This window comes from Panthera uncia, chromosome B4 (genome assembly GCF_023721935.1).
Source record: "Panthera uncia isolate 11264 chromosome B4, Puncia_PCG_1.0, whole genome shotgun sequence".
NCBI classification, from domain to species: domain Eukaryota; kingdom Metazoa; phylum Chordata; class Mammalia; order Carnivora; family Felidae; genus Panthera; species Panthera uncia.
Window position 1 is genome coordinate 118,652,127 of NC_064809.1, and position 25,976 is coordinate 118,678,102.

Consider the following 25,976-nt stretch of genomic DNA (forward strand, 5'->3'; position numbering starts at 1 on the left):
GTGGGTGAGGGGGAGAGGGAGAGAGAGACAGAAAATCCCAAGCAGGCTCCACATTGATGGGATAATGCCGGGCTACAACTCATGAACTATGAGATCATGACCTGAGCCAAAATCAAGGAGTCAGACTTTTAACCAACTGAGCCACCCAGGCACCCCTGTCTGGTGGTTTTATTAAATACTGAGAAGTGTTGAATTTTGTTTTTTTGTTGTGTTTCCTTAGCGTTGGACTTTATTCAGGTATGTAGTTAACTTACTTGCATCCCAGTTAGATTCTCTTGAGATTTGTTTTTAGCTTGTTAGGATAGATCCAGAGACCCACTACTAGGAGACAGCCTTTATGAGGCCTCTCATAAAATTCTATGTGTTGCAACATCTCTGTACTCTGACTAGTGAGATGGTAAACTTCTTTTAGCCCTCTGTGAATTCTGAGGATTCTTTATCTACCAACAAGCCACCTCATGTAGTTTCACCCCATGCATGTCAAGAGCAGAAGGGACTTCATTGCTGATACCTTGATCTTTCTTGCAATATTAGTTCCTTTCTCTCTGGTACTGTGCCCCACAAACTCATGCCACTTCACTTTCCCCACTCTAATCTCTCAAGCTCAGTAATACCACTAGGCTTTGTTTGGGTTCCTCCACCTGAAAATGGCCTCCAAACAATGAGCTGGTGCCATCCTAAAGCTTACCTCAGTTATTTTTCTCTCAGAGATCACAGTGCTGCACTATCTGCTGTCCAGTGCTGAAAAAAGTTGTTTCTTATATTGAAGCAGTTAGTCCTATGGGTAGAAACAAAAAATCGCAGTCACCTGTAGCTTGATGGCTTTTTATAGAAGGGAAGCATACACTCAGGCAGGGCCTCAGAGAATTTTGGTTACTTTGGAAACCTGCCATTATCCATGGTGTCTCCTCATTTTTACCAGTTCAGAAACACTTGGAATATCCAGAGCTAATTGCACTTGGACAAACAGACACCTCTTATAAACTCTGCAAGCACTAGTACATTATCCAGAATATGAAAATGCAAGTATATTATAAAGAGTATTATTTTATAATGACCATCTAGAGCATTTTCTTCCTGTATCAGGATACTTAGGAAGCTAGATTAATCATTATATGGTGTTTGAGCTTGGAAATCAGTGCAGCTGGCAAAATCCCTGGCACATCAAAAGAGTGCAATTAATAACTGTTAAATGAATGGAAGAGGGACACAAGAACTATTTTTTTCTGCTGAATTAGTCATCTTTATTCCATTTCAAAAAACACCCCTAGAGACTGGTTTATGTCAGGACACCCTTCTAATATCCTTCATTAGATCAAACTCTGCAAAATTTATATTCTTAGACCCTTGTTTTTCTTAACTTACAGGTTGACTATCTGGATACATTGACTTTCTCCAGAAAGGTTCTAATAGCAATAAACTTCAACTTCTTAAAATATAGTCACATTCCTGTTTTTCCTGGATCCTGAGATTAACCTTATCTTGTATGTTGGGGAGTTTCACAAATTCTCTAGTCACTTGTTTACATTCACTTGCATTATTATTGCCAATGACCCACCTCAGATGTTGCAAATTAGCAACCAATAAAAGTACTCTGGTCGTCACCAATTTTAAAAATATACAAATTAAGTATTACTTTGAAACTGAGATAGTTCACATGAAGAAACTTTGTGGCCAGATCCTCAAACTTTTGAAAAATTTGAAAATCTAGCCACAGTGTAGTCAATGGAAACTGAAGACCACCTACCACTTCATATGGTGCACACACACTCCAACTGGTCTCATTCCCTACCACTCCCAATTGTGTGGTTTACTCTTGTAGGTTTTGTAATGATCTGGTCATTTTAGCATTTGAGTTTGTGACTCCTCACTAAGCTCATTCAATATGTGTAGATTTTATGAGTTAAGTTCTCAGGAGATGACCTCATTCCTCTACTTCTAAGTTCTTGGGAAGCATCCTTGTAACTCCTCTGTACCTTCTCCAAATGAACATTCTCAAAAAGTTATAAAGGACAGAGATAATTAAATCTGTTAGTATTATCCATTTCACTCTTTAAAAAGAAGGAAATTAGAATTTGGAGAAAAATGACTATGTGTATGAAGGAAGTTCATTCTAATTTCCTACGAAGAGAATCACGTTAACCAGTTTTCTGAAAATGCTTTGAGTCATCAGACAGAAGGTCGCTTTTCTGAAATAAAAATAATTCTTTCCTTTCCCTATCTACTGCCAGTTTTATTGCTGACCACAGTTCATTTCTTGTTTTTATACAAATATATAATAATCTTTTGACAAGTTAAGGAAGGAAGTTAGACTCTAGGATGTTTAAGCCCTTGTTTTTCTCAAAAAGATAAGTAAACATGCCTTTATAATTATATTGTGGCATTGGACACAATTCTCCTCTGGACTTCCAGGGTAGAAATTTTCAAAATGAAGAATCAAATTATGCCTCTGAATACCTGTTATGTTACCAAAGGGCAAATACTGGTAGCATGTATCCCTAGAAGCTTTGGGAATAAATGTGGGTTTTTTCAGGTCTACAGAAGAAAAGAATAGATCTACAGGAAGGATAGAGATTAATGCCAGGCTCTCACAGTAAAGCTATAACCCGAGGTATGGTACTTTGGTTTTTATAACTGTTTCAGCAAAGTGATCCTATGGTTTCAGCAAAGTGATTTCTTTTTGGCTCTTCTTGATTTAATAGAAATTAGAAGTCCCAGATTAGACTGTGACCTTCTAGCTAACGGACCAGATAGCACCCCTGGCTCTTACCCTAAATGTCAGTTGCTCCTAATCATTGTGATAGCCCAAATAACCCTGCTATGGGTTGAATTGTGTTCTCCAAAAAGATATATTTAAGTCCTAGCCCCCAGCACCTGTGCAAATGACTTTACTTGGAAATAGGGTCTTTGAAGACATAATCAAGTTAAGATAAGGCCATAAGGGATTCCCAGTATGACTGGTGTCTTTACAAGAAGAGAAAATGTAAAGACAGACACAGGGTAGAATGCCATATGAAGACAGGCAGGGATATTGGAACAGTGCCTTCACAAGCCAAGGGATGCCAAAGATTACCCAGGCGCTAAGAAGAGAGGCATAGAAGATGCTCTCCCTCAGAGCCTCCAGTAGGAACTAACCCTGACAACACCTGATTTTGGACTTCTAACCTCTAGAACTGTAACAGAATAAATTTGCTGTTTTAAGCTCCCCCCCCCACAAAAAAAAAGGCATATTAGGGCCAAATCCCAGTTCTGTCTTTTACTAGCCATGTGACTCCTCTTCAACCTCAGATTTCCTATTCATAGGATGATGAAAATAATACTAACCTGGACAGACTTTTTAGAAAATAAAACATAGTACCTAACATGTAATAAATTTTTACTGTACAGTGACTAAATAGTATAGTATTTCAACCCTGTTATGGAACCCAAGGTATGCAGCTTAAAGGAGAGATTTTCCTGCATAAGACTCTCTAAATGCCTTAAGGTGACAAAAAATAGAAACTCAGTGGGTTTTTTCTTCCTATTTGCAAAATGTTTACCATGGTTATACTTTCAAAAAAAAAAAAAAAAACCTGTATCAGGATGACTAAAGTTAATTGCCAAAATACACAAAAAAACAAAACCTAGATGTTTAATAGAACCCATGCACATGAAGCTCAACCAGGTGTTTCTGGTTGTCAGCCTTCTATGTGGTCATTTAAGTACCCAGGTTCCTTTTATTTTGTGGCTCTATCCTGGTTGGGATCCTTAGAGTCCTCTCCATTCATCCCTCAAAAGGAGTAAAGAAACATAGAGATGATAAACTTACTTCCTAATTATTTAGTCCCAAGCTGACATACGTCACTTCTACTTCCTTTCCATTTTCCAAAACTTGGCTACATCTAACTGTAATAAAGGCCAGGAAATGTAATCTAACTATGCCTAGAAAGATAAGAAATGGTTCTTGGAAAATGCATAGAAGTCTGCCACAAATTGATTTGAAATTGATAACAAGTATTCTATTTTAAGAAATGATCATAACATGGCCCACAGAACACTGTTACATCCTTTTTGTGTCCTTTATGAGCTCATGTGACAACCTTCTCAACTGTGTACAATTCCGAGCCAATGGTGTTCTGCTATATGAACACAAACCTACCTGAACACTAACCTTGACCCTACTGGTACTTAAAAGGCAGAAGTCTCAGATTTTTCTAATGTGTCAACTAATGTTGTGAGAAGATTGTTATTTGGGATTGATGTTAATACCTCAGATGAGTTTCATTTGTGGGTAGGTTAGATAGTAGTACAGAGTATTACAAAGTAGAAAAGGGAGAGAAGAGAGCATGCAAAAGTCTGTCTTATAACTAAAACTAATAAAGCTTTAGATATTGTGGCTTGATACTGCCCCTACCTAAAATCTGTAAGGGAAGTAACTCATAAGTTTTTTTTTTCATCTTTGTGCTTCATGCAATGTCAGTGATTAAATGGGAGAAGCATGCCAGGCTGGCAGATAGCTCTACGTGGTCACTCAGGGACTCATAGTCCTACAAACAAGTTGTTCGTCATCCTCCAGGCCTTGGCATCATTTGCATGGTCTCAGCTGAGTCTCTTGGGTTCCACCTATCCAAAAGGGTAAAGAGAATATCTTAAGATATCGACAGGCAAGTGACATACATCACATTACTTCTGTTCACACTCCACCAGTGAGAAGTGTTCTCTGGCCATATCTAACAGCAAGGACATCTGGGAAATACAATATAATGGGCAGCCATGACATCAGCAGCAGTCCTTTTACTGTGGAACAAGGCAAGAATGCGTCTTAGAGGACAATAGGTAGTCTTTGCCACAGGGTCCATGCAACCAAATAGTGAGAGTGCTAATTAGACCAGAATGATATTATATTTCAAGGCAAAAGAGAAACACAAAAGTTTCAACTTTTCATCTTAGGAAGTTATTATTTATTTAACTGACACTGATGTATAAAAACACTCACAAGATATAGTTGCATATTTTTCAAACATATACCATAATGCCTTAAAGGTTTAGACAAATAAGAGTAATTTGCCATATTATTCTCATTTTCATGACAACATGTCAACTGTACATTTACTGTGCCTCTGTGGGTTTAGTTACTGTGATGAACCCTGGGGATATAAAGATAAAGACAGCAAAGATTTAGCCCTTATTCTCAAGAAGCCCACAAGCTAGTGGTAGAAACTATCCCAATTTTTCTATTGTTTTTTAAGTGGTGAATCCTGTGCTCAGCACTGACCCAGAGTTATCTGCACAACTCAGCATGGGTTTAGAGAAGGTTCAAAGGGAGTGGTTGCAGAACACATAGGGACAAATCTGGAAGCAAGAGTAGGAGTTGGCTAAGTAGACTCAAATAGGGAAGAACATTATAAGCTGAAGAAATAGTGTGGGCAAAGCTAAGAAGGTTATGCAATAGCTCAGGTGTGAAAACTGCTGGTGAGTTAGCCTGGAGTCTAGGGTGCAAGTTAGGGCAGAGAGAGTTAGGCACAGGCAGGGTCATTAGGAGCCTTGCATCCTGGGCCTCTGTAGTTGGTGTGGCTCCTTGACACCCAGGAAAACTGGTCATACCTTGTTTTAGAAAAACCATTATCTCCATAGAAAGATAGATAGGAATCTAAGGAGTTCAAATGCTAGAAGTAAAGTTAAGCCTTCTGATGCTTTGAAAAAAAAAAAGGAGATATTTTTAGACCAAATTTTTATAGGAAAGATTCCGTATAGCAGAGTTTTAAGTGTTTTGAGGATCAACCCATAAAATAAATAATACTTCTTTTTTTTCAATATATGAAATTTATTGTCAAATTGGTTTCCATACAACACCCAGTGCTCATCCCAAAATGTGCCCTCCTCAATACCCATCACCCACCCTCCCCTCCCTCCCACCCCCCATCAACCCTCAGTTTGTTCTCAGTTTTTAAGAGTCTCTTATGCTTTGGCTCTCTCCCACTCTAACCTCTTTTTTTTTGTTCCTTCCCCTCCCCCATGGGTTTCTATTAAGTTTCTCAGGATCCACATAAGAGTGAAAACATATGGTATCTGTCTTTCTCTGTATGGCTTATTCACTTAGCATCACACTCTCCAGTTCCATCCATGTTGCTACAAAGGGCCATAGTTCATTCTTTCTCATTGCCCTGTAGTACTCCATTGTGTATATAAACCACAATTTCTTTATCCATTCATCAGTTGATGGCCATTTAGGCTCTTTCCATAATTTGGCTATTGTTGAGAGTGCTGCTATAAACATTGGGGTACAAGTGCCCCTAAGCATCAGTACTCCTGTATCCCTTGGGTAAATTCCTAGCAGTGCTATTGCTGGGTCATAGGGTAGGTCTATTTTTAATTTTCTGAGGAACCTCCACACTGCTTTCCAGAGCGGCTGCACCAATTTGCATTCCCACCAACAGTGCAAGAGGGTTCCCGTTTCTCCACATCCTCTCCAGCATCTATAGTCCTGATTTGTTCATTTTGGCCACTCTGACTGGCGTGAGGTGATATCTGAGTGTGGTTTTGATTTGTATTTCCCTGATAAGGAGCGACGTTAAGCATCTTTTCTAGTGCCTGTTGGCGATCCAGATGTCTTCTTTAGAGAAGTGTCTATTCATGTTTTCTGCCCATTTCTTCACTGGATTATTTGTTTTTCGGGTGTGGAGTTTGGTGAGCTCTTTATAGATTTTGGATACTAGCCCTTTGTCTGATATGTCATTTGCAAATATCTTTTCCCATTCCGTTGGTTGCCTTTTAGTTTTGTTGGTTGTCTCCTTTGCAGTGCAGAAGCTTTTTATCTTCATAAGGTCCTAGTAATTCATTTTTGCTTTTAACTCCCTTGCCTTTGGGGATGTGTCGAGTAAGAGATTGCTACGGCTGAGGTCAGAGAGGTCTTTTCCTGCTTTCCCCTCTAGGGTTTTGATGGTTTCCTGTCTCACATTCAGGTCCTTTATCCATTTTGAGTTTATTTTTGTGAATGGTGTGAGAAAGTGGTCTAGTTTCAACCTTCTGCATGTTGCTGTCCAGTTCTCCCAGCACCATTTGTTAAAGAGACTGTCTTTTTTCCATTGGATGTTCTTTCCTGCTTTGTCAAAGATTAGTTGGCCATCCTTTTGTGGGTCTAGTTCTGGGGTTTCTATTCTATTCCATTGGTCTATGTGTCTGTTTTTGTACCAATACCATGCTGTCTTGATGATTACAGCTTTGTAGTAGAGGCTAAAGTCTGGGATTGTGATGCCTCCTGCTTTGGTCTTCTTCTTCAAAATTACTTTGGCTATATGGGGCCTTTTGTGGTTCCATATGAATTTTAGGATTGCTTGTTCTAGTTTCGAGAAGAATGCTGGTGCAATTCTGATTGGGATTGCATTGAATGTGTAGATAGCTTTGGGTAGTATTGACATTTTGACAATATTTATTCTTCCAATCCATGAGCAGGGAATGTCTTTTCATTTCTTTATATCTTCTTTACTTTCCTTCATAAGCTTTCTATACTTTTCAGCATACAGATCTTTTACATCTTTGGTTAGATTTATTCCTAGGTATTTTATGCTTCTTGGTGCAATTGTGAATGGGATCAGTTTCTTTATTTCTCTTTCTGTTGCTTCATTGTTAGTGTATAAGAATGCAACTGATTTCTGTACATTGATTTTGTATCCTGCAACTTTGCTGAATTCATGTATCAGTTCTAGCAGACTTTTGGTGGAGTCTATCAGATTTTCCATGTATAGTATCATGTCATCTGCAAAAAGTGAAAGCTTGACTTTATCTTTGCCAATGTTGATGCCTTTGATTTCCTTTTGTTGTCTGATTGCTGATGCTAGAATTTCCAACACTATGGTAAACAACAGCAGTGAGAGTGGGCATCTCTGTCATGTTCCTGATCTCAGGGAAAAAGCTCTCAGTTTTTCCCCGTTGAGGATGATGTTAGCTGTGGGCTTTTCATAAATGGCTTTTATGATGTTTAAGTATGTTCCTCCTATCCCGACTTTCTCAAGGGTTTTTATTAAGAAAGGGTGCTGGATTTTGTCAAAGGCCTTTTCTGCATCGATTGACAGGATCATATGGTTCTTATCTTTTCTTTTATTAATGTGATATACACGTTGATTGATTTGCGAATGTTGAACCAGCCCTGCATCCCAGGAATGAATCCCACTTGATCATGGTGAATAATTCTTTTTATATGCTGTTGAATTCGATTTGCTAGTATCTTATTGAGAATTTTTGCATCCATATTCATCAGGGATATTGGCCTGTAGTTCTCTTTTTTTACTGGGTCTCTGTCTGGTTTAGGAATCAAAGTAATACTGGCTTCATAGAATGAGTCTGGAAGTTTTCCTTCGCTTTCTATTTCTTGGAATAGCTTGAGAAGGATAGGTATTATCTCTGCTTTAAACGTCTGGTAGAACTCCCCTGGGAAGCCATCTGGTCCTGGACTCTTATTTGTTGGGAGATTTTTGATAACCGATTCAATTTCTTCGCTGGTTATGGGTGTGTTCAAGCTTTCTATTTCCTCCTGATTGAGTTTTGGAAGAGTGTGGGTGTTTAGGAATTTGTCCATTTCTTCCAGGTTGTCCAATTTGTTGGCATATAATTTTTCATAGTATTCCCTGATAATTGTTTGTATCTCTGAGGGATTAGTTGTAATAATTCCATTTTCATTCATGATTTTATCTATTTGGGTCATCTCCCTTTTCTTTTTGAGAAGCCTGGCTAGAGGTTTGTCAATTTTGTTTATTTTTTCAAAAAACCAACTCTTGGTTTCATTGATCTGCTGTACAGTTTTTTTAGATTCTATATTGTTTATTTCTGCTCTGATCTTTATTATTTTCTTCTGCTGCTGGGTTTAGGCTGCCTTTGCTGTTCTGCTTCTATTTCCTTTAGGTGTGCTGTTAGATTTTGTATTGGGGATTTTTCTTGTTTCTTGAGATAGGCCTGGATTGCAATGTATTTTCCTCTCAGGACTGCCTTTGCTGCATCCCAAAGCGTTTGGATTGTTGTATTTTCATTTTCGTTTTTTTCCATATATTTTTAAATTTCTTCTCTAATTGCCTGGTTGACCCACTCATTCTTTAGTAGGATGTTCTTTTTTTTTTATGTTTATTTATTTATTTATTTATTTATTTATTTATTTATTTTTTAATATATGAAATTTACTGTCAAATTGGTTTCCATACAACACCCAGTGCTCATCCCAAAAGGTGCCCTCCTCAATACCCATCACCCACCCTCCCCTCCCTCCCACCCCCCATCGACCCTCAGTTTGTTCTCAGTTTTTAACAGTCTCTTATGCTTTGGCTCTCTCCCACTCTAACCTCTTTTTTTTTTTTTTCCTTCCCCTCCCCCATGGGTTTCTGTTACGTTTCTCAGGATCCACATAAGAGTGAAAACATATGGTATCTGTCTTTCTCTGTATGGCTTATTCATTTAGCATCACACTCTCCAGTTCCATCCATGTTGCTACAAAAGGCCATATTTCATTTTTTCTCATTGCCACGTAGTATTCCATTGTGTATATAAACCACAATTTCTTTATCCATTCATCAGTTGATGGCCATTTAGGCTCTTTCCATAATTTGGCTATTGTTGAGAGTGCTGCTATAAACATTGGGGTACAAGTGCCCCTAAGCATCAGTACTCCTGTATCCCTTGGATAAATTCCTAGCAGTGCTATTGCTGGGTCATAGGGTAGGTCTATTTTTAATTTTCTGAGGAACCTCCACACTGTATTCCAGAGTGGCTGCACCAATTTGCATTCCCACCAACAGTGCAAGAGGGTTCCCGTTTCTCCACAGTGGAGTGTTAAAGTCCCCTGCAATTACCACATTCTTATCAATAAGGTTGCTTTTGTTTATGAGTAATTGTTTTATATATTTGGGGGCTCCCGTATTCGGCACATAGACATTTATAACAGCTCTTCCTGATGGATAGACCCTGTAATTATTATATAATGCCCTTCTTCATCTCTTGTTACAGTCTTTAATTTAAAGTCTAGTTTGTCTGATATAAGTATGGCTACCCCAGCTTTCTTTTGGCTTCCAGTAGCATGATAAATAGTTCTCCATCCCCTCACTCTCAAACTAAAGGTGTCCTCAGGTCTAAAATGAGTCTCTTGTAGACAGCAAATAGATGGGTCTTGTTTTTTTTATCCATTCTGATACCCTGTGTCTTTTGGTTGGTGCATTTAGTCCATTTACATTCAGTGTTATTATAGAAAGATATGGGTTTAGAGTCATTGTGATATCCATAGGTTTCATGCTTGTAGCGATGTCTCTGGTACTTTGTCTCACAGGATTCCCCTTAGGATCTCTTGTAGGCCTGGTTTAGTGGTGACGAATTCCTTCAGTTTTTGTTTGTTTGGGAAGACCTTTATCTCTCCTTCTATTCTAAATGACAGACTTGCTGGAGAAAGGATTCTCGGCTGCATATTTTTTCTGTTCATCACCTTGAAGATCTCCTGCCATGCCTTTCTGGCCTGCCAAGTTTCAAAAGAGAGATCAGTCACGAGTCTTATAGGTCTCCCTTTATATGTTAGGGCACGTTTATCCCTTGCTGCTTTCAGAATTTTCTCTTTATCCTTGTTTTGCCAGTTTCACTATGATATGTCATGCAGAAGATCAATTCAAGTTATGTCTGAAAGGAGTTCTCTGTGCCTCTTGGATTTCAATGCCTTTTTCCTTCCCCAGTTCAGGGAAGTTCTCAGCTATTATTTCTTCAAGTACACCTTCAGCACCTTTCCCTCTCTCTTCCTCCTCTGGGATACCAATTATGCGTACATTATTTCTTTTTAGTGTATCACTTAGTTCTCTAATTTTCCCCTCATACTCCTGGACTTTTTTATCTCTCTTTTTCTCAGCTTCCTCTTTTTCCATAATTTTATCTTCTAGTTCACCTATTCTCTCCTCTGCCTCTTCAATCCGAGCCGTGGTCGTTTCCATTTTATCTTGCATGTCGTTTAAAGCGTTTTTCAGCTCCTCCTGACTGTTCCTTAGTCCCTTGATCTCTGTAGCAAGAGATTCTCTGCTGTCCTCTATACTGTTTTCAAGCCCAGTGATTAATTTTATGACTATTTTTCTAAATTCACTTTCTGTTATATTATTTAAATCCTTTTTGATCAGTTCACTAGCTGTTGTTATTTCCTGGAGATTCTTTTGAGGGGAATTCTTCTGTTTGGTCATTTTGGATAGTCCCTGGAGTGATGGGGACCTGCAGGGCACTTCCCCTGTGCTGTGGTGTATAACTGGAGTTGGTGGGCGGAGTCGCAGTCAGCCCTGATGTCTGCCCCCAGCCCACCGCTGGGCCCACAGTCAGACTGGTGTGTGCCTTCTCTTCCCCTCTCCTAGGGGCGGGATTCACTGTGGGGTGGCGTGGCCCGTCTGGGCTACTTGTACACTGCCGGGCTTGTGGTGCTGGGGATCTGGCGTATTAGCTGGGGTGGGTAGGCAAGGTGCACGGGGGCAGGAGGGGCAGGCTTAGCTCGCTTCTCCTTAGGTGATCCACTTCAGGATGGGCCCTGTGGCAGCAGGAGGGAGTCAGACCCGCTGCCGGAGGGGTGGCTCCGCAGAAGCACAGAGTTGGGTGTTGTGCAGAGCAAGCAAGATCCCTGGCAGGAACCGGTTCCCTTTGGGATTTTGGCTGGGGGATGGGCGAGGGAGATGGCGCTGGCGAGTGCCTTTGCTCCCCGCCAAACTGAGCTCTGTCGTCCCGGGGCTCAGCAACTCTCCCTCCCTTTGTCCTCCAGCCTTCCCTCTTTCCGAGCAGAGCTGTTAACTTATGACCTCCCAGATGCTAAGTCCCGCTTGCTGTCGGAACACACTCTGTCTGGCCTCTCCGCTTTTGCAAGCCAGACTCGGGGGCTCTGCTTGGCCAGTGTGCAGCCCCTCTGCCCCGGCTCCCTCCCGCCAGTCCGTGGAGCGTGCACCGCCTCGCCGCCCTTCCTACCCTCTTCCGTGGGCCTCTCGTCTGCGCTTGGCTCCGGAGACTCCGTTCTGCTAGTCTTCTGGTGGTTTTCTGGGTTATTTAGGCAGGTGTAGGTGGAATGTAAGTGATGAGCAGGACGCGCGGTGAACCCAGTGTCCTCCTATGCCGCCATCTTCCGGCGATCCTCCAAGAAATAATAACTTCTTAATCAAACATATAGTACTGAGTGCTATAGTAGTATAAGACAAAAGAGATATATTAACAACAAGCCAGCTTCAAAGGAGACAAAGAGGAAAATGTGAACTCCTTTGTAGGGCAGCATATAACTGGAGACAATCAAAGTACATTGGGCTCCCAGGGCTGTGAGTATTTAGACAAAGCGATTTAAATCATGGAATAGTAAGGGTATGGGATTTTAAAAAAAGGGGGGGAGGTTATGAAATTGAAGCTTTTCCCTGAAGGAGACAACCTAATATTCAATTATATCATAGTTCATGGTAAGAAGTTCTTCCTCAGATGCAGATTCCTCAGATGCAGAAGCAGATTCTTCCCCAGATTCATTTTCACACAAAAACGCAAAAGATTGGCAATTGTGCAAGCAACTAACTTCTTCTCATCCTCCCAAGTTCTAGAATGGAAGGGAGGAGAGGATTATTAGCCACAAAAGGGAATTCCTTGTTAGAGTTTCTCTCTCCTCCATGCAGAGTTCAGCACGTACTGGGGGGAAGAAAGGTGGTGGAATATTTCTGACAGCCACTGGTTTGTCTTAGAAGTCAGTTCCTCTGGGTGAGAACCACAGATGCGTTGGTAGGTTTTGGTGAGAGTAGCAACAGCCAGGAAGACAGATTGGATATGTATCCTGTGGCCTTAGGCTTTTCAGAATGGTCCCCCATCAAGCCTCTCTGAGGCCACAGAATACAGTCCTGACTTTTAATGAAGAATAACCACATATTCAAGGACTGGCTGCTTTTTCTCTTCAAGACCAGGGGACACTCCGGAGACAAAAAAAAGAGATAAAGTCTTTAGCCAGTGCCATTTGCTTGAGAGTCCAGAGGACCTAATAAAAGAATTGTCCCAGGGACCCCATGCAAAGACAAGATAATTTGGTAAGGCAGAACAAGTGTAGAGAAAATAGTTAACGTAATAGGCCTGCTTTAGAAAATCCTGCTCACCAGCTTGGCTCTTGGCCCTTGCCTCTGTAATTCTTAAGTACACAGCAAGGCGAGAGAGAGAGAGAGAGATCTACTAATTCTGTGTCCTGGGTGTCTCTGTAATATCCTTAGTTGCATTCATCCTCAAAGTTTGAGTGTGTGTGTGTGTGTGTGTGTGTGTGTGTGTGTGTCCTATCATTTAGCTTATGACTTCCAAGGCAGCAAGATTATGCCTTGATTATTTTTCTTTCCTCTCTGTCATTGTATAATGCTCAATAATTGATTTTGGCAGATAATTTTTAACTGAATTGAGTAGAAAGTTACTTTGGCTGAATGAGGATAACCTCCAGATTTCTCTGGGTGGAAAGGCCAGCTACCCCACACCTCGTTGAAAAAGGTTCTTAGAATTTGCACACTTTTTCCTTTAATGTGACAACCAACAAATAGTTTGGAGAAAAAGGGTAAAAGGGCTTCTTTCAGTAAAACAGCAAAATACATTTTACATAGCTATTGTGGTGAGGACGATTTGGCAGACAAGAAATCACTGCCAGTCAAATCCATGTGAACTGCTAAGTTTTATTTTTGCTTTTATGCCCCTACCTGCTCCTTACTTTTAAAAATAAATACTCTTGTCAATAAGAGAGATGCTGATAACCTAGTTTTCTGTATTCTTGTATACCAGGAGCTTTGTCATTCTAATAAGTCTGTTCTGCCTCAACTTGGAAATCAGCTTAATATAATTCTAAATGAAATAGCTAATTTTTCATTATGTTTGACACAAACTTAGTAATTCTCAGAAGTGGTCCTTGTTAAATGGGGGTTAGCTAGAAATTCTGATATTCAAGGATGCTTACACAAACAACTGTCATTCTCTGCAATGACTTCATTATTCAGTGACAGTTAACAGCATTGTTTTATTCAAAAACGTCTTTGTCTTTCTCTGCTCGTTCCAGCAACAGTTTTCCTGGAGTTTTGGAAAAGAAGGCGAGCAGTAATTGCTTATGACTGGGATTTGATAGACTGGGAAGAAGAGGAGGTTTGTATTATTTACCTCAGAATTTTTCAAAAAGCCAATCAACAAACACACAGTCCCCCTGAGTATATCACTCTATGCTGACAGAAGTCAGGTTTCTTCACAAAGCGTTTCAATACCTGTCTTTGCAAAAAACTTCAGGTAGTATAAAAACTAGCAGAATTTAAAAGAAAAAAAAGACACGGTGCCTGGATGCCTGAGTTGGTTAACCATCTGACTCGTAGTTTTGGCTCAGGTCATGATCTCGCAGTTTGTGAGTTCAAGCCCTGCATCGGGCTCCAAGCGGACAGCATGGAGCCTGCTTGGGATTCTTTCTCTCTTCCTCTCTCTCTCTCTCTGCCCCTCCCCCCTCACTTTCAAAATAAATAAATAAACTGACAGAAAGAAAGAAAGAAAGAAAGAAAGAAAGAAAGAAAGAAAGAAAAAAAACATTTTGATTGCAAAGCATCACTTGTAGGTAGAGACATCAGAATAATTAGTAGTAAGATTTGTTTAGTTTTCTTAAACAGTATCCATTTTCTTTACTTCAGCGGAGAGTATTAGTTTTACAACTCTAGGTACATGGAAGCAACCCTCATAAGAGAACTCCAAGGAAATGTTTCTCTGAGCTCTCCAGAGCCCTGCACAGTGCCCAGAGCTGCACAGACTCAGAAGTATGACCTCAAGTTGGTGAACACTGAGCAGAAACCACTCCTCAAGAGGCCTCATTGGTAGAAGCGGCTAAATGCCTCTTATTCTAGCCTGTCATGCTCAGATTGCTGTGCAGAAAAGCCCCAGCTTGCTACATGACTTCATGGATAACCCAGGGTAACCATTTGCTGGGGCTGCCATAACAAAGTACCACACACTGAGTGGCTTAAACAACAGAAATTTAGGTGCTCACATTTCTGGAAGCTAGAAGTCTGAAATCAAAGCATTGGCAGAGTTGATTTCTTCTGAGGGCTGTGGGGGAGGGATCTGTTGCAAGCTCCTCTCCTTGGCTTGTAGATGGCCATGTACTCCCTATGTCTTCACATAGTCCTCTCTCTGTGCATGTCTGTGTCTAAAAATTTTTTTTATAAAGAACCAGTCCTATTGGATTAAGGGGCCACTCTTCACTTGACCTTAATTACCTCCGTAAGAACTCTGTCCAAATACAGTCACAATCGGAGGTACTGCAAATTATGGCTTCAACAAATGAATTTGCAGGGGTTGGGAGCAGAGACACAATTTAGCCCATAAAACCCAGAGACATAGGTCTGGCTCAGTGATTGGCCTCAGCCTCTGGATAATTAACTGGATAACAGTGACTCTTAGATGATACGGCCTTATAAACTCAGAGTTTCCCAAAGAAGCAGAAGATTCTAGGTCTGTTCTGTTTATATCCTCAAGTGTAACTGCCTAAAATAAGTAAAAGAAGGCAGAACCTATTTATCATTGTATCTCCCCGTCCTTCCCCATTACCTGCCCCTGAGTGAAGGCCAGCCTTGGGCTTATTCTGCAGCAGGAGCAAGGCTGCCCTTCCTCCTACACAGGCAGGCTACTGCCAAACTCTGCCCAGTATCCATAACCACTCTTCAGTCAGCTCCTTCTTCACTTTCTGTCTCTCCCTCCATCGGAGTCTTGAGCATTTCTTTCTGGATTAACTCAATCTCCATTTTATCAGACTTGCCACTCATTTTCCCTCCTCTTGCAAGACATTCAAATAGAACAGGTACTTAATTAACTGGAACCACTTCAGGATACCCTCTTGCTGATTTCCTGTTTCTAATCCCATAATTGCTTTTTAGTCAGAAGCTTTTCACATTAGATGGGTCTCAACTAAATAAAACATAGCCTCAGCTTGATTTCGAATTAGAGTTGCCTTGATTTTAGCTGGATTTGAAAGATGTTTACCTGCTATTCAATACCAATTAATACATTTAAAATCTACTGATTAAAGGTGAATGACTCTTATAGGAGCTTATTAAAAGATAGATTCACCATGTTTTGGGCTGCCTCAATTGAAAAAAAAAATTTTAAGATTTTTAAGTAATCTCTACACCCAATGTGGGGCTCAAACTTACAACACCGAGTTCAAGAGTTGCATGATCCACCAAACTGAGCCAGCCAGGAGCCCCCCCCCCAAAAAATGTTTTTGTAATTGTAGGAGGAAACTAAAAATTATATTGCCATTATAACTCACAACATGGATTGTGGACACTTTGGTGTTAAGAAATTTTCTTTGTCCTGTGTCTGTCTCATTCCCTGGTAATAAAAGTAAAAGCTTAATAGTTATTGCATACTACTAGGGACAAAGAGAAATGGTCCCTTTTCTAATTCTGTTTGTTTCTTCTAGCACAGCTTAATATGATAACAGAGGCACTTAACTATTAGTCTAAATTATACTGCCTTGGGGAACCTGGGTAGCTCAGTCAGTTAAGCTTCCAGCTCTTAATCTTGGCTCAGGTCCTGATCTCATGGTTCATGAGATTGAGCCCCCATGGAGCCTGCTTGGGATTCTCTCTCTTCCTCTCTCTCTGCCCCTCCCCTACTCACATGCACACTGTCTCTCTCAAATAAACTTTAAAAAAATAAAATAAATTACACTGCCTTGATGATAATAAGTCTAGATCATCATCCTTTAGATTTTCTTCAAGTGGCCAATTTCCAAACATTTAAACCTGGGTCTCTGAGCTCACCTCACTGATTGATTAGTGTGGTAGCTGTTGATTCAGTTTTACAGTAGAATAAAAAAGTTTTTTATTGTGTGCATATCTCTCCATTGCATAAAAATATGTCTGTTTGTTCTTTAGGAAGAAATACGGCCCCAGTTTGAAGCCAAGTACTCCAAGAAAGAGCGGATGAATCCCATTTCAGGAAAGCCAGAACCCTATCAGGCATTTGCAGATAAATGCAGCCGACTTATCGTTTCTGCATCTGGGATATTTTTTATGGTTCGAAATTTTTCTACAAAACTTTTTGTTTCATAAAGTACAAACCTATAGCGTGGTAACAACAATAATCATAGCAGGCCTTTGCATAATTCCACAAAACATTTTTACACATTCCTGCTGTGTAATACAGTGACTCCGTGAGGTGGTTGGAGATGGTACTGCTGTCCCCAAGTCACAGATGGAGCAACTGAGACTCCAGAAGGTGAAGGGCTTGTCCGGAGTCAGCCAGTAAATAACCCAGGGCTCCAGTTCTTTCTGCTCGCCTCCCTATTCCATGCCGAAAGGAAGTAAATTTGAGATAGGACCTGCAGCAGTGTTGGTCAGGCTTTTTGCTTGTCGTTCCTGCGTAAGAAATACATTATCTGTCATGACCCAGTATATTCTGTGCCAGTAGATGTATAGAACTAGAGTAACTGAAACAATGCTCACCTTTGCAATATGCAGTGAACACTGATTTTTCGTTTGTTTTACTATGGTCTTTTTTTTTAAATACCAGCTATAACCCCCTAAAATTGATTTCCAGATTCACTAATGGTTCTGTCAATTTGAAAAACACTAACTTGAACCTGCATTGTTGACTTTTCCTAAAAAGAAGTCATTCAGTAATCAGCTTCGACCCTGTTAATTACTGAACAAAACTTACTCATATTTTCCGAAATGTCATTTTAGAACAGTAAGGGGTTATTAGGATTCTCCTCTCCTCTTTTCAAATAGTAAGTGTGTAAGTATCATAGATCATATCAGGAAGAACAAGATGACAGCAAATCTAGACACTTGACCCCCTTTTAGCCGGAAATAAACTGGGAAGATGAAAGGGTAGGCAGCATGCCCAGGAATCTCTTGGCTCAGACCAAGATTCAGATCCATATCTTTCTACAGACACTGCTCTGTAAGCAGTTGTGCCTGCCTTGCCTTCCATAAGCAAAGTCATATTTACTGTCTTGTTTTTTAAGTTTCTTATAAGATCTATAGATGTAGAGTAAGGACTCAGACCTGACTTCTGACTGAGTCCAACAAGCTCTCCATTCCACCACATTGCCACCCTTGTCTGAAAGTCAATGTAGATTTCACCTATCTTCCCATCCATAGCTCGAGGATTAAGATGTGGGCAGTTGTTGTTGTATTTTGGCCAGTTGCAGCTAGGGTTCATGCCCAAACTTTTAGAGCATGTCACCTATAGGAAGCCAAAATAAGTTTTAGTAAAACAGGGGAATGCTTTTATAAAGAAAGCAGTCTGTAACTCAGCAACGTCCATCCTGAGGCCCAGCTTAAAGTTTTAATAACTAAGTAGGTTAAGATCTTTAATATATTGAATCACCTAATGAAAGACAAAAAACTTTTTGGAATCTCAGATTCCCAGTAGATAGAAGACATGTCATATTTTTCTCAAATAGAATGAAATCTTCAGAGAAAGATTCCTCATTTCAGTGTTTATAAATGATTAATAAAAGATTATGTACCTATCACGTAGTTGGTGTATTCAGCAACAAATAGCTGAACACTTACTGTGCACCTGTAATTAAGTTAAGGTGCCATGGAAACCGTGGTATGCAAAACAGATGCCATACCTGCCCTAATGGAAATTACAGTGGCTCCCCCCCCACCCCTTTATCTGCAGTTTTGCTTTCTAGGGTTTTAGTTACCTACAGTCAACCCCAGGCCAGAAGCAGATAATCCTTCTCCTGACTTATCTTCAAAAGGTCAATAGTAGCCTAACAGTATGTTATAATGCCTACATCATTCACCTCACTTCATCTCATCACACAGGCATTTTATCATCTCACATCATCACAAGAAGAGTATAATACAATAAGATATTTTGAGGGAGAGAAACATTTATATAGCCTTTATTACAGTATATTATTATTTTATCATTAGTTACTGTTAATCTCTTACTGTGCCTAATTTGTGAATTAAACTTTCTCATAGGTATGTGTGTATAGGAAAAAACATAATATATACAGGATTCCATACTGTCTGAAGTATCAAGCATTCACTGGGGGTCTTGGAAATATCCCCCACAGACAAGGGGGGGTAGATAGTGTACTTTCTAAGTGGTGGAAACTGGCAATAATCAAACTGACAAACTATTAGAAATTATAAATAGGCTACTAAAAGAAGAGTATAGGCACCATGTAACAATTACAAAAAAGTCTGGAGGGCATGAAAAGCTTTAGTTATGAAGTGGTTCTTGAGCTGAGGTGTGAATAATGAGTAGGTGTTAACTAGGTTGCTTGTGTGTGTGCACATATGTGTGTTTGGCAGGGGAAGGGGGTAGGTCAGCATTTTAGGCAAAGGAAATGGTCTTGAAGAATAAGGGTGCTTAGCCCATTTGAAACAATGAGAGAGGTTCTGGAGTCCCTAGACAGAAAGGAAAATGGCCTTCAACGAGGTGGAGAAAGTCTTGCAGGCCACCATACAGACTTTGCTTTTATTCTAAGAGTGAAAGAAACCAATAGATTTACATAGAAGAGTGACATCATAAGATTTCCATAATAAATATGCTCAATCTGATATTCTGCTAATGTTACTCCATAGCTTACACAGTTAATCAGCTTTCAAGCACTATGATTTTTCTATTTGAATAACAAAGAAAATACAGGCAAGAGAAAGTAATAATCACAATAAAAAGCAAGCATTTTGTTGCAGTTGCTTGAGTCAGTATCACCATTGTTTTATAACCTTTTCTCATTTTCCAGGGGTGGGATTTTACAGTGGTGGGAACCCTTTTCCTGAGACATTCTACCGAGGTGCTCACGGGGTCTCTATCTTCTTGCCAGATCTGCGTGGTGATCGCGGCCGTGTTCGGGATCGTCATTTACCGGGTGGTGACGGTCAGCACTTTCGCTGCCTTTAAGTGGGCGTTAATCAGGAATAACTCTCAGGTTGCAACAACAGGGACTGCCGTGTGCATCAACTTCTGCATCATTATGCTGCTGAATGTGGTAAGTGAGCTGCACGGTAACTAGCCCAATGGTTAAAATATGTGGCCTGCAGTTTTCTGCTGCTGCTAAAAGGGACCCAGCTTCAGAGGGGCTAGCCTGTCACGTGTTGCTGATGGCTGGGCAGCAAACTGCCTGGCATGCGGAGGATTGATAAGGATTGAGTCAAATCTAGGCTCCAGGATTTTTTAGTGTAAGATTAGGCAAGGCACTTGCTCTCTCTGAATTTTAGTTCGCTTCTTTACCCAATAAGATAACACTGTGTATATACGCCTTGGGGAAACTTAAAGAAAGAAGATACTTTAAAGGCCCAGCTTAGAATCTGTAACATAGCTCAGAAGTGTTGGTTCCCATTTCCTTTTGATTCTGAATGATAGAAAAGTGGTCAGTTTCCAAAGCATTCCTTGGAATAGCCCTGCAAGGGGATGGCACATGTAACTTGTGTTAATTTCATGCTTTTTTCAGTTCTGTATTTCATCCCAGATGTCTCCCTTAAACCCCAAATTTATACATCCAACTGTCTGCTCCATTATCCTCCCCAAACCCCCTATCCTCCCTCCAGAATCAGCCCCTCCACAATCTCCCCCATGTAGCTGCTCAGGCTGAAAACCTTCAGCATTACCCTTGATTCCTCTGTTTCTCTCACTGCTTCCAGAATTTGATCGCTTTTCACACATTTCCAAGTCCCACCTTGGTCCAAGACCCCAATATCTCCCTCTTGGGCTATTGCAGTGCCTTCCTAACTGGTCTTCCCGGCTGCTAGGTCTGCTCCTTCAGTTAGACTCATCACAGCAGCTGGAGTGAGCTTCTTACCTGTAAGCCAGCTCCTGTCACTGCTCTGTTCACCATGTCTGATGGCTTTCCTCTTGCTCAGAATAAAAGTTCACATCTTCATGTGGCCTCCAGGACTCTTCTTCTGGCCCCAGTGACATCTCTGACCTTGTCTTCTCCCTACTCACCCTGCTTCTCCTGTTCGATTTGTTCCCTGGATGTGCCAGGCATGCTCTCACCCTAGGCTTTTTATTTGCTCTTATCTCTGCCTGGAATATTCTTCCCTATGGGGTCTGCATGACTTACTCCCTCACCTGCTTCAGGTATTTGTTCCAATGTCACTCTTCTAATATAAGGCTTCCATGGTCACTCAGTTTTAGAATTATAACCACTCCTGCTTCTGACAATTTCCTATCTCCTTACCTGCTCTGTTTTTCTCTGTGGTGCTTATCACCACATAATATGCTTTTTAAAACTTATTTTATTATCTGTCTTCTCTATTAGAATGTAGGCCTATGGGGGCAGACACTTTTGTCCATTTTTTTTTTTACTGTTTTTATTTTCCAGTGCCTGGATCAGGGCCTGGCACATAGTAGGTTCTCAGTAAATTGTTGTTGTTATTTGCAGAATGAATAATATTATTTGCTGACATTGTTAGATTTGAAGTCAACCTATACATAAAAATCCTGACATTAGAGATTTGTGGCAGGGGGTGAATAAGATAATGTATTTGGAGTGCCAAGCACAGTGTTAGGCATGGAGTAGCTGTTCAATTAATTATGGTGCCCTCCTCCTTAATTACATTGCATCTTAAATCTGGGCCATAATGCTGAAATGCTCTCATCATTAAAAAAGGGTTTTCCAAGGGCCAAGCAATTTAATACTGTTGCCAATATTGTTTAATCTGCTTGGATTGTAGTTTCTAGTTCTTTAAACAATTCTAAATTCTATAACCAATATACTCAGAGTGATCCCTAAGAGAATTCAACCCACCCAATATTGAAAAACTTCACTTATGATTCTTAAGTGAATTAGTAATCACTAAGCTAATAAAATGTAGGTGATTTAGTATTATTACTGCTACTAATATTACTATTATTATTGTTATTAATAACAGGAACTTGGAGATTGAGAATAGATATGTGGTACCCCCTGGCACTCCCTCCTCTAGGACTTAGCTGGTCTCCAAGTTAATTGTGGAACATACACATTGTGAAGGGGAGTGATTCATAGTGAAATTAAACAAACAGCCAGGGCAGTGAAAGATTCTATGTCTAGGTAGTTTGCAATGACTTAAAGCTCTCTTTTCTCTAATGTCTTATTAAAATTTAATTTGTACATCTTAATAAATTCCTGTATACATGTAATGAGTCTATAAATACATGGTTGCTCATACATTTTGAGCAGATACCAATGTTGTCAGTGTAACACTTTGTTTAACTAGAAATCAGTTACCCTGCAATCTCTACTTCATGAGACACACCAAGAAAAGAGGAAGTAAACAAAAAATAAAGGAGGGAGCATAGGGGGTAGGAAAACTATATAGTTGTGGACATTGCAAAGCACCTACTATGTGCTGGGAGCTAGACTACTAGGCATTTATATGTTTTATCTAACAAGCACGTCAGAGTCACTGAAATGGATGATGTAGAGTCTACACACTAAAGGTAATATGTATTTTTATAATGCCTTTAAGGTATATTTTCATTTATTTTAGGTACATGTGAACACCTTTGATGTTCTGATTTCTCACCAAGATCAAACTGGAAAAACAGAAGTTTACTAAGGCAAGAATTCTGACAAGAGCAGGAAATGACAACCCATAGCAAGGGGAAGGAAGGAAAATTTTAAAAATATATATGTAAAAACTCTCAAAGCAGCAGCATCCAAGACCCTTTTGTGTAGGAAGCAATTGCCTTACTCTCCTCAGCCATCTCTGATGACGTCCCCATCTGAGCACACACATTTACAGTCCTATCTTATTCCCTGAAGCCTTGCACATTCCATTATGAAGGCAACCAAGTGTGTAATATAGTTTGGAAAGATTTTCACCAGAATATCAAAAAACAAATTAAAAAGTAAGTCCTTAAGAAGCAAATATCATTTAAAGGACAGATGACAGACTAATAACTATAACGTAGCTTTGACCAGTTCAGAATTCAACTATCTACTGGCTTCTGAAATTATTCAACTTAAGATAGTTTCATGCACATTTTCATATGCATTTTTATGGCTACATAAGTTATTTTCGACTACTTAAAATTTTGGCCATACTTGTCTTGCAAAAAAGAAATCATTTAGTCATGAATCATTACTACTTTACATTAATTGAATATAAAAATCTTGAGAGCTAGATTGGCTTTTATCTTATGTTCATTACAGCATCTAATTTTTAAATAATATTGTTATAGATCACATACCCTGTTTCTGACTTTATGCTAGAGTTCTCCAACCCTAACTGAAGAAGCAGATGTATAAGGGATGTCTATTTTCTAGATTTTATGATATGTATTTACTTCTTACTGTGTAAGTGGCAGTTATTAGTTTTCATTTTATTTCTTCTTGAAAAATAAATACTTGAAAGATAGAGTGAGTAGGATGGGTTTTCTTGCTCCTTGTCATACTGTTTCACTCTCATTCTGTTTCTATTGTGACCAAAGAACATCTTAATATGGTTGCAAACAAAAGATGTCAATTAGAATATATCCCAGGAGGAGACTAAAAGTTATTGCCATCCTTTTTACTCAGGCATACCAATATGAATCAGATGTTTCATTATACTCTAAACAGTGAAAACCACAATGTCTTGTTCCAAAATGAAGTAAACCATAAAACATGGCTTGCATCAGAACATGCCCACCTACATTGATCAGGTGGACAAGATCAAATTAGAAGCACTCACAGTTTCTTTTGGAAATATACTTAAGGTCAGAAAGCTTTCTGTCAGTTACAGATTTTAACTTTCCCAATTTGTGGCATCCAGTTTGAGAAGAGATTTTCTACTGCTTTTATCAGAACAAATCATCCATTATTTCTATCTCAACTGCCTAATGAGAAGCCAGACCTTTTCCAGAAACCACTCATCTGAAGGTCTCTTGCTAGTCACCACACCCTCTGCTTATGTGCCCTTTCCAGCTGCATCCTGTTCAAAACCTCAGTGTCCATCCCCTTGCATCTGTGAACATTTTATAAATGTTTTATAAATGTTCATAGATACCATGGATCCCTACTGTGTCCCCATACACTTTGCCTTATTTTTCACAAGGTTAATATTAATCATATTTTGACTCCTGCATTGTTCTTTCTCTAAGTTACTTTTTTTTTTTTCAGTGTCCAAACCAAAACAATGTTGGCATGTCACCAGCTATCAAGACCTTTGAGACAGGAGTGCAAAGTGCAGCACTTGAACAAACATTAAAGATACAAATGATAAACTAGATAATCAAAAATTGTATTTTGAGGGGTGCCTGGGTGGCTCAGTAAGTTAATCATCCAACTCTTCATTTTGGCTAAGGTCATGATCTTGCAGTTTATGAGATCAAGCCCTGCATCAGCCTCTGCGCTGACAGTGTGGAACCTGCTTGGGATATTCTCTCTCTCTGTCTCTCTCTCTGTCTCTCTGCCCCTCCCCTGCTCGCTCTTGCCCTCTCTTCCTCTCTTTCAAAATCAACAAATAAACTTTTTTTTTCAAATTGTATTTTGAGAAAGGTTGTCTCACCAGTCAAATCTAATTTTCCTTGAAAATTACATAATTAACTTTAATGATAAAATGTGTTAACAGTAAAATATATTTTATTAAAAAACACCTGTCCTAATCTGTGGTTAACCAGTATTTTTAAGATAAAATTAAAATGTATGACTACACCACAGGATTTCTTATGAAAAACTGCACCAATCTCTTTTAACACTGGATTCCAAGAGTCTGAAGTTTCTATACACAAATTTGATACTATGGCCATATTAATTATCTTACTATAGCAAAGCATAGTCATTGCTGAAAGTTTAGAATCATACAGTCAGTATTTTATCTATTTCTGTAGTTAGTCAAAATCCCAAATAAGGGAATTGAGAAGCTTGAAGGACCTTAAGATCAATGAGTCCAATACCCATTCTCAACCACATAAAATGAAAACAATGGTTTGAAGAAGAGATAAGGTAATATGCCCAAGCCTTACAGCTTGCTAGCTGGTAAAGTTATAATTCCAGCCAGGGGAATTTTAACCAGTGCATTTTCACCATTTCAGTCTAAATAGGATCTTAATTTTCATGTTGTTCAAATACATTTCACTAGTTTTCTGAAATTTCCATTTTATCATCTTTCATCTTAGAGAAGGCACTTTTTCTTTTTCTCAATTTATACCCTCTCTGGGGATGCAAACCTGGGTTTGCCCTGAACTGTACCCTGCACTTTTATAAATCATGTACACACACACACACACACACACACACACACACACACACATACACACCACACACACCACACACACCAAACACACACACTATCCCTTCCCTCTTAGGACCCTCTATTTACCAAACAGCTGGGTAAGTGAAGGATGCATCCAATCCACTAATGGAAAAGCAGAGTATAAGCTTAGGAGTTCCCAGTAAGGTTTCATCACTTTAGCATTTATTAATGCTCTAATCTAGAAAATACAGCAGTCCATAAACAGTGAGATTACAGAATTTTTTATATTTTTTAAGTTTATCTATTTATTTTGAGAGAGAGAGAGAGAGCACACGCAGAGGAAGGGCAGAGAGACAGGGAGAGAGAGAGAATCCCAAACAGACTCCATGCTATCAGCACAGAAACCGATGGGGGACTCAAACTCACAAGCCTTGAGATCATGACCTGAGCCAACACCAAGAGTCAGATGCTTAACTAACTGAGCCACCCAGGTGCCCTGAGATTATAGAATCTTACCATCAGAATCAGTCTTAGAGATCCTAAGGTCCAAGAATGTTGTGATTTGCCCGCCATCACATAGCAAGCTGGTCATCAGTGGCAGCTAGTCTTGTTGCCACAGAATTATTCACTCCAACATAAGAAGTGAAATTTTAAAAATAGTAAAATGGGACCTTGTGCATTTCTTTCTTGCCCAGAAAGGACACAATGTTTGTTTACAGTGTTTTCATTGTTCAAGTTATGGGCAGTTAATGAAATTATTTTCATTCATGACTTGATTACCTATTTCCTTTATAATTACATATTTTGTAGCATCTAGGGTCTTTTTGTTAAATGTATGAAATTTGT

The 25,976-nt window shown here is 39.6% G+C and overlaps 1 protein-coding gene across 1 annotated transcript in view; it reads left to right on the top strand.

Annotated features, from left to right (window-relative positions):
* Positions 1 to 25,976, top strand: part of ANO4 (anoctamin 4) — a 274,498-nt gene that overhangs the window by 201,880 nt on the left and 46,642 nt on the right. Inside the window, exons 16-18 of the mRNA XM_049626714.1 lie at positions 14,018 to 14,100; positions 16,872 to 17,012; positions 19,793 to 19,957. Coding sequence (XP_049482671.1) covers positions 14,018 to 14,100; positions 16,872 to 17,012; positions 19,793 to 19,957 — 389 coding nt within the window. The remainder of the gene's footprint in view (positions 1 to 14,017; positions 14,101 to 16,871; positions 17,013 to 19,792; positions 19,958 to 25,976) is intronic.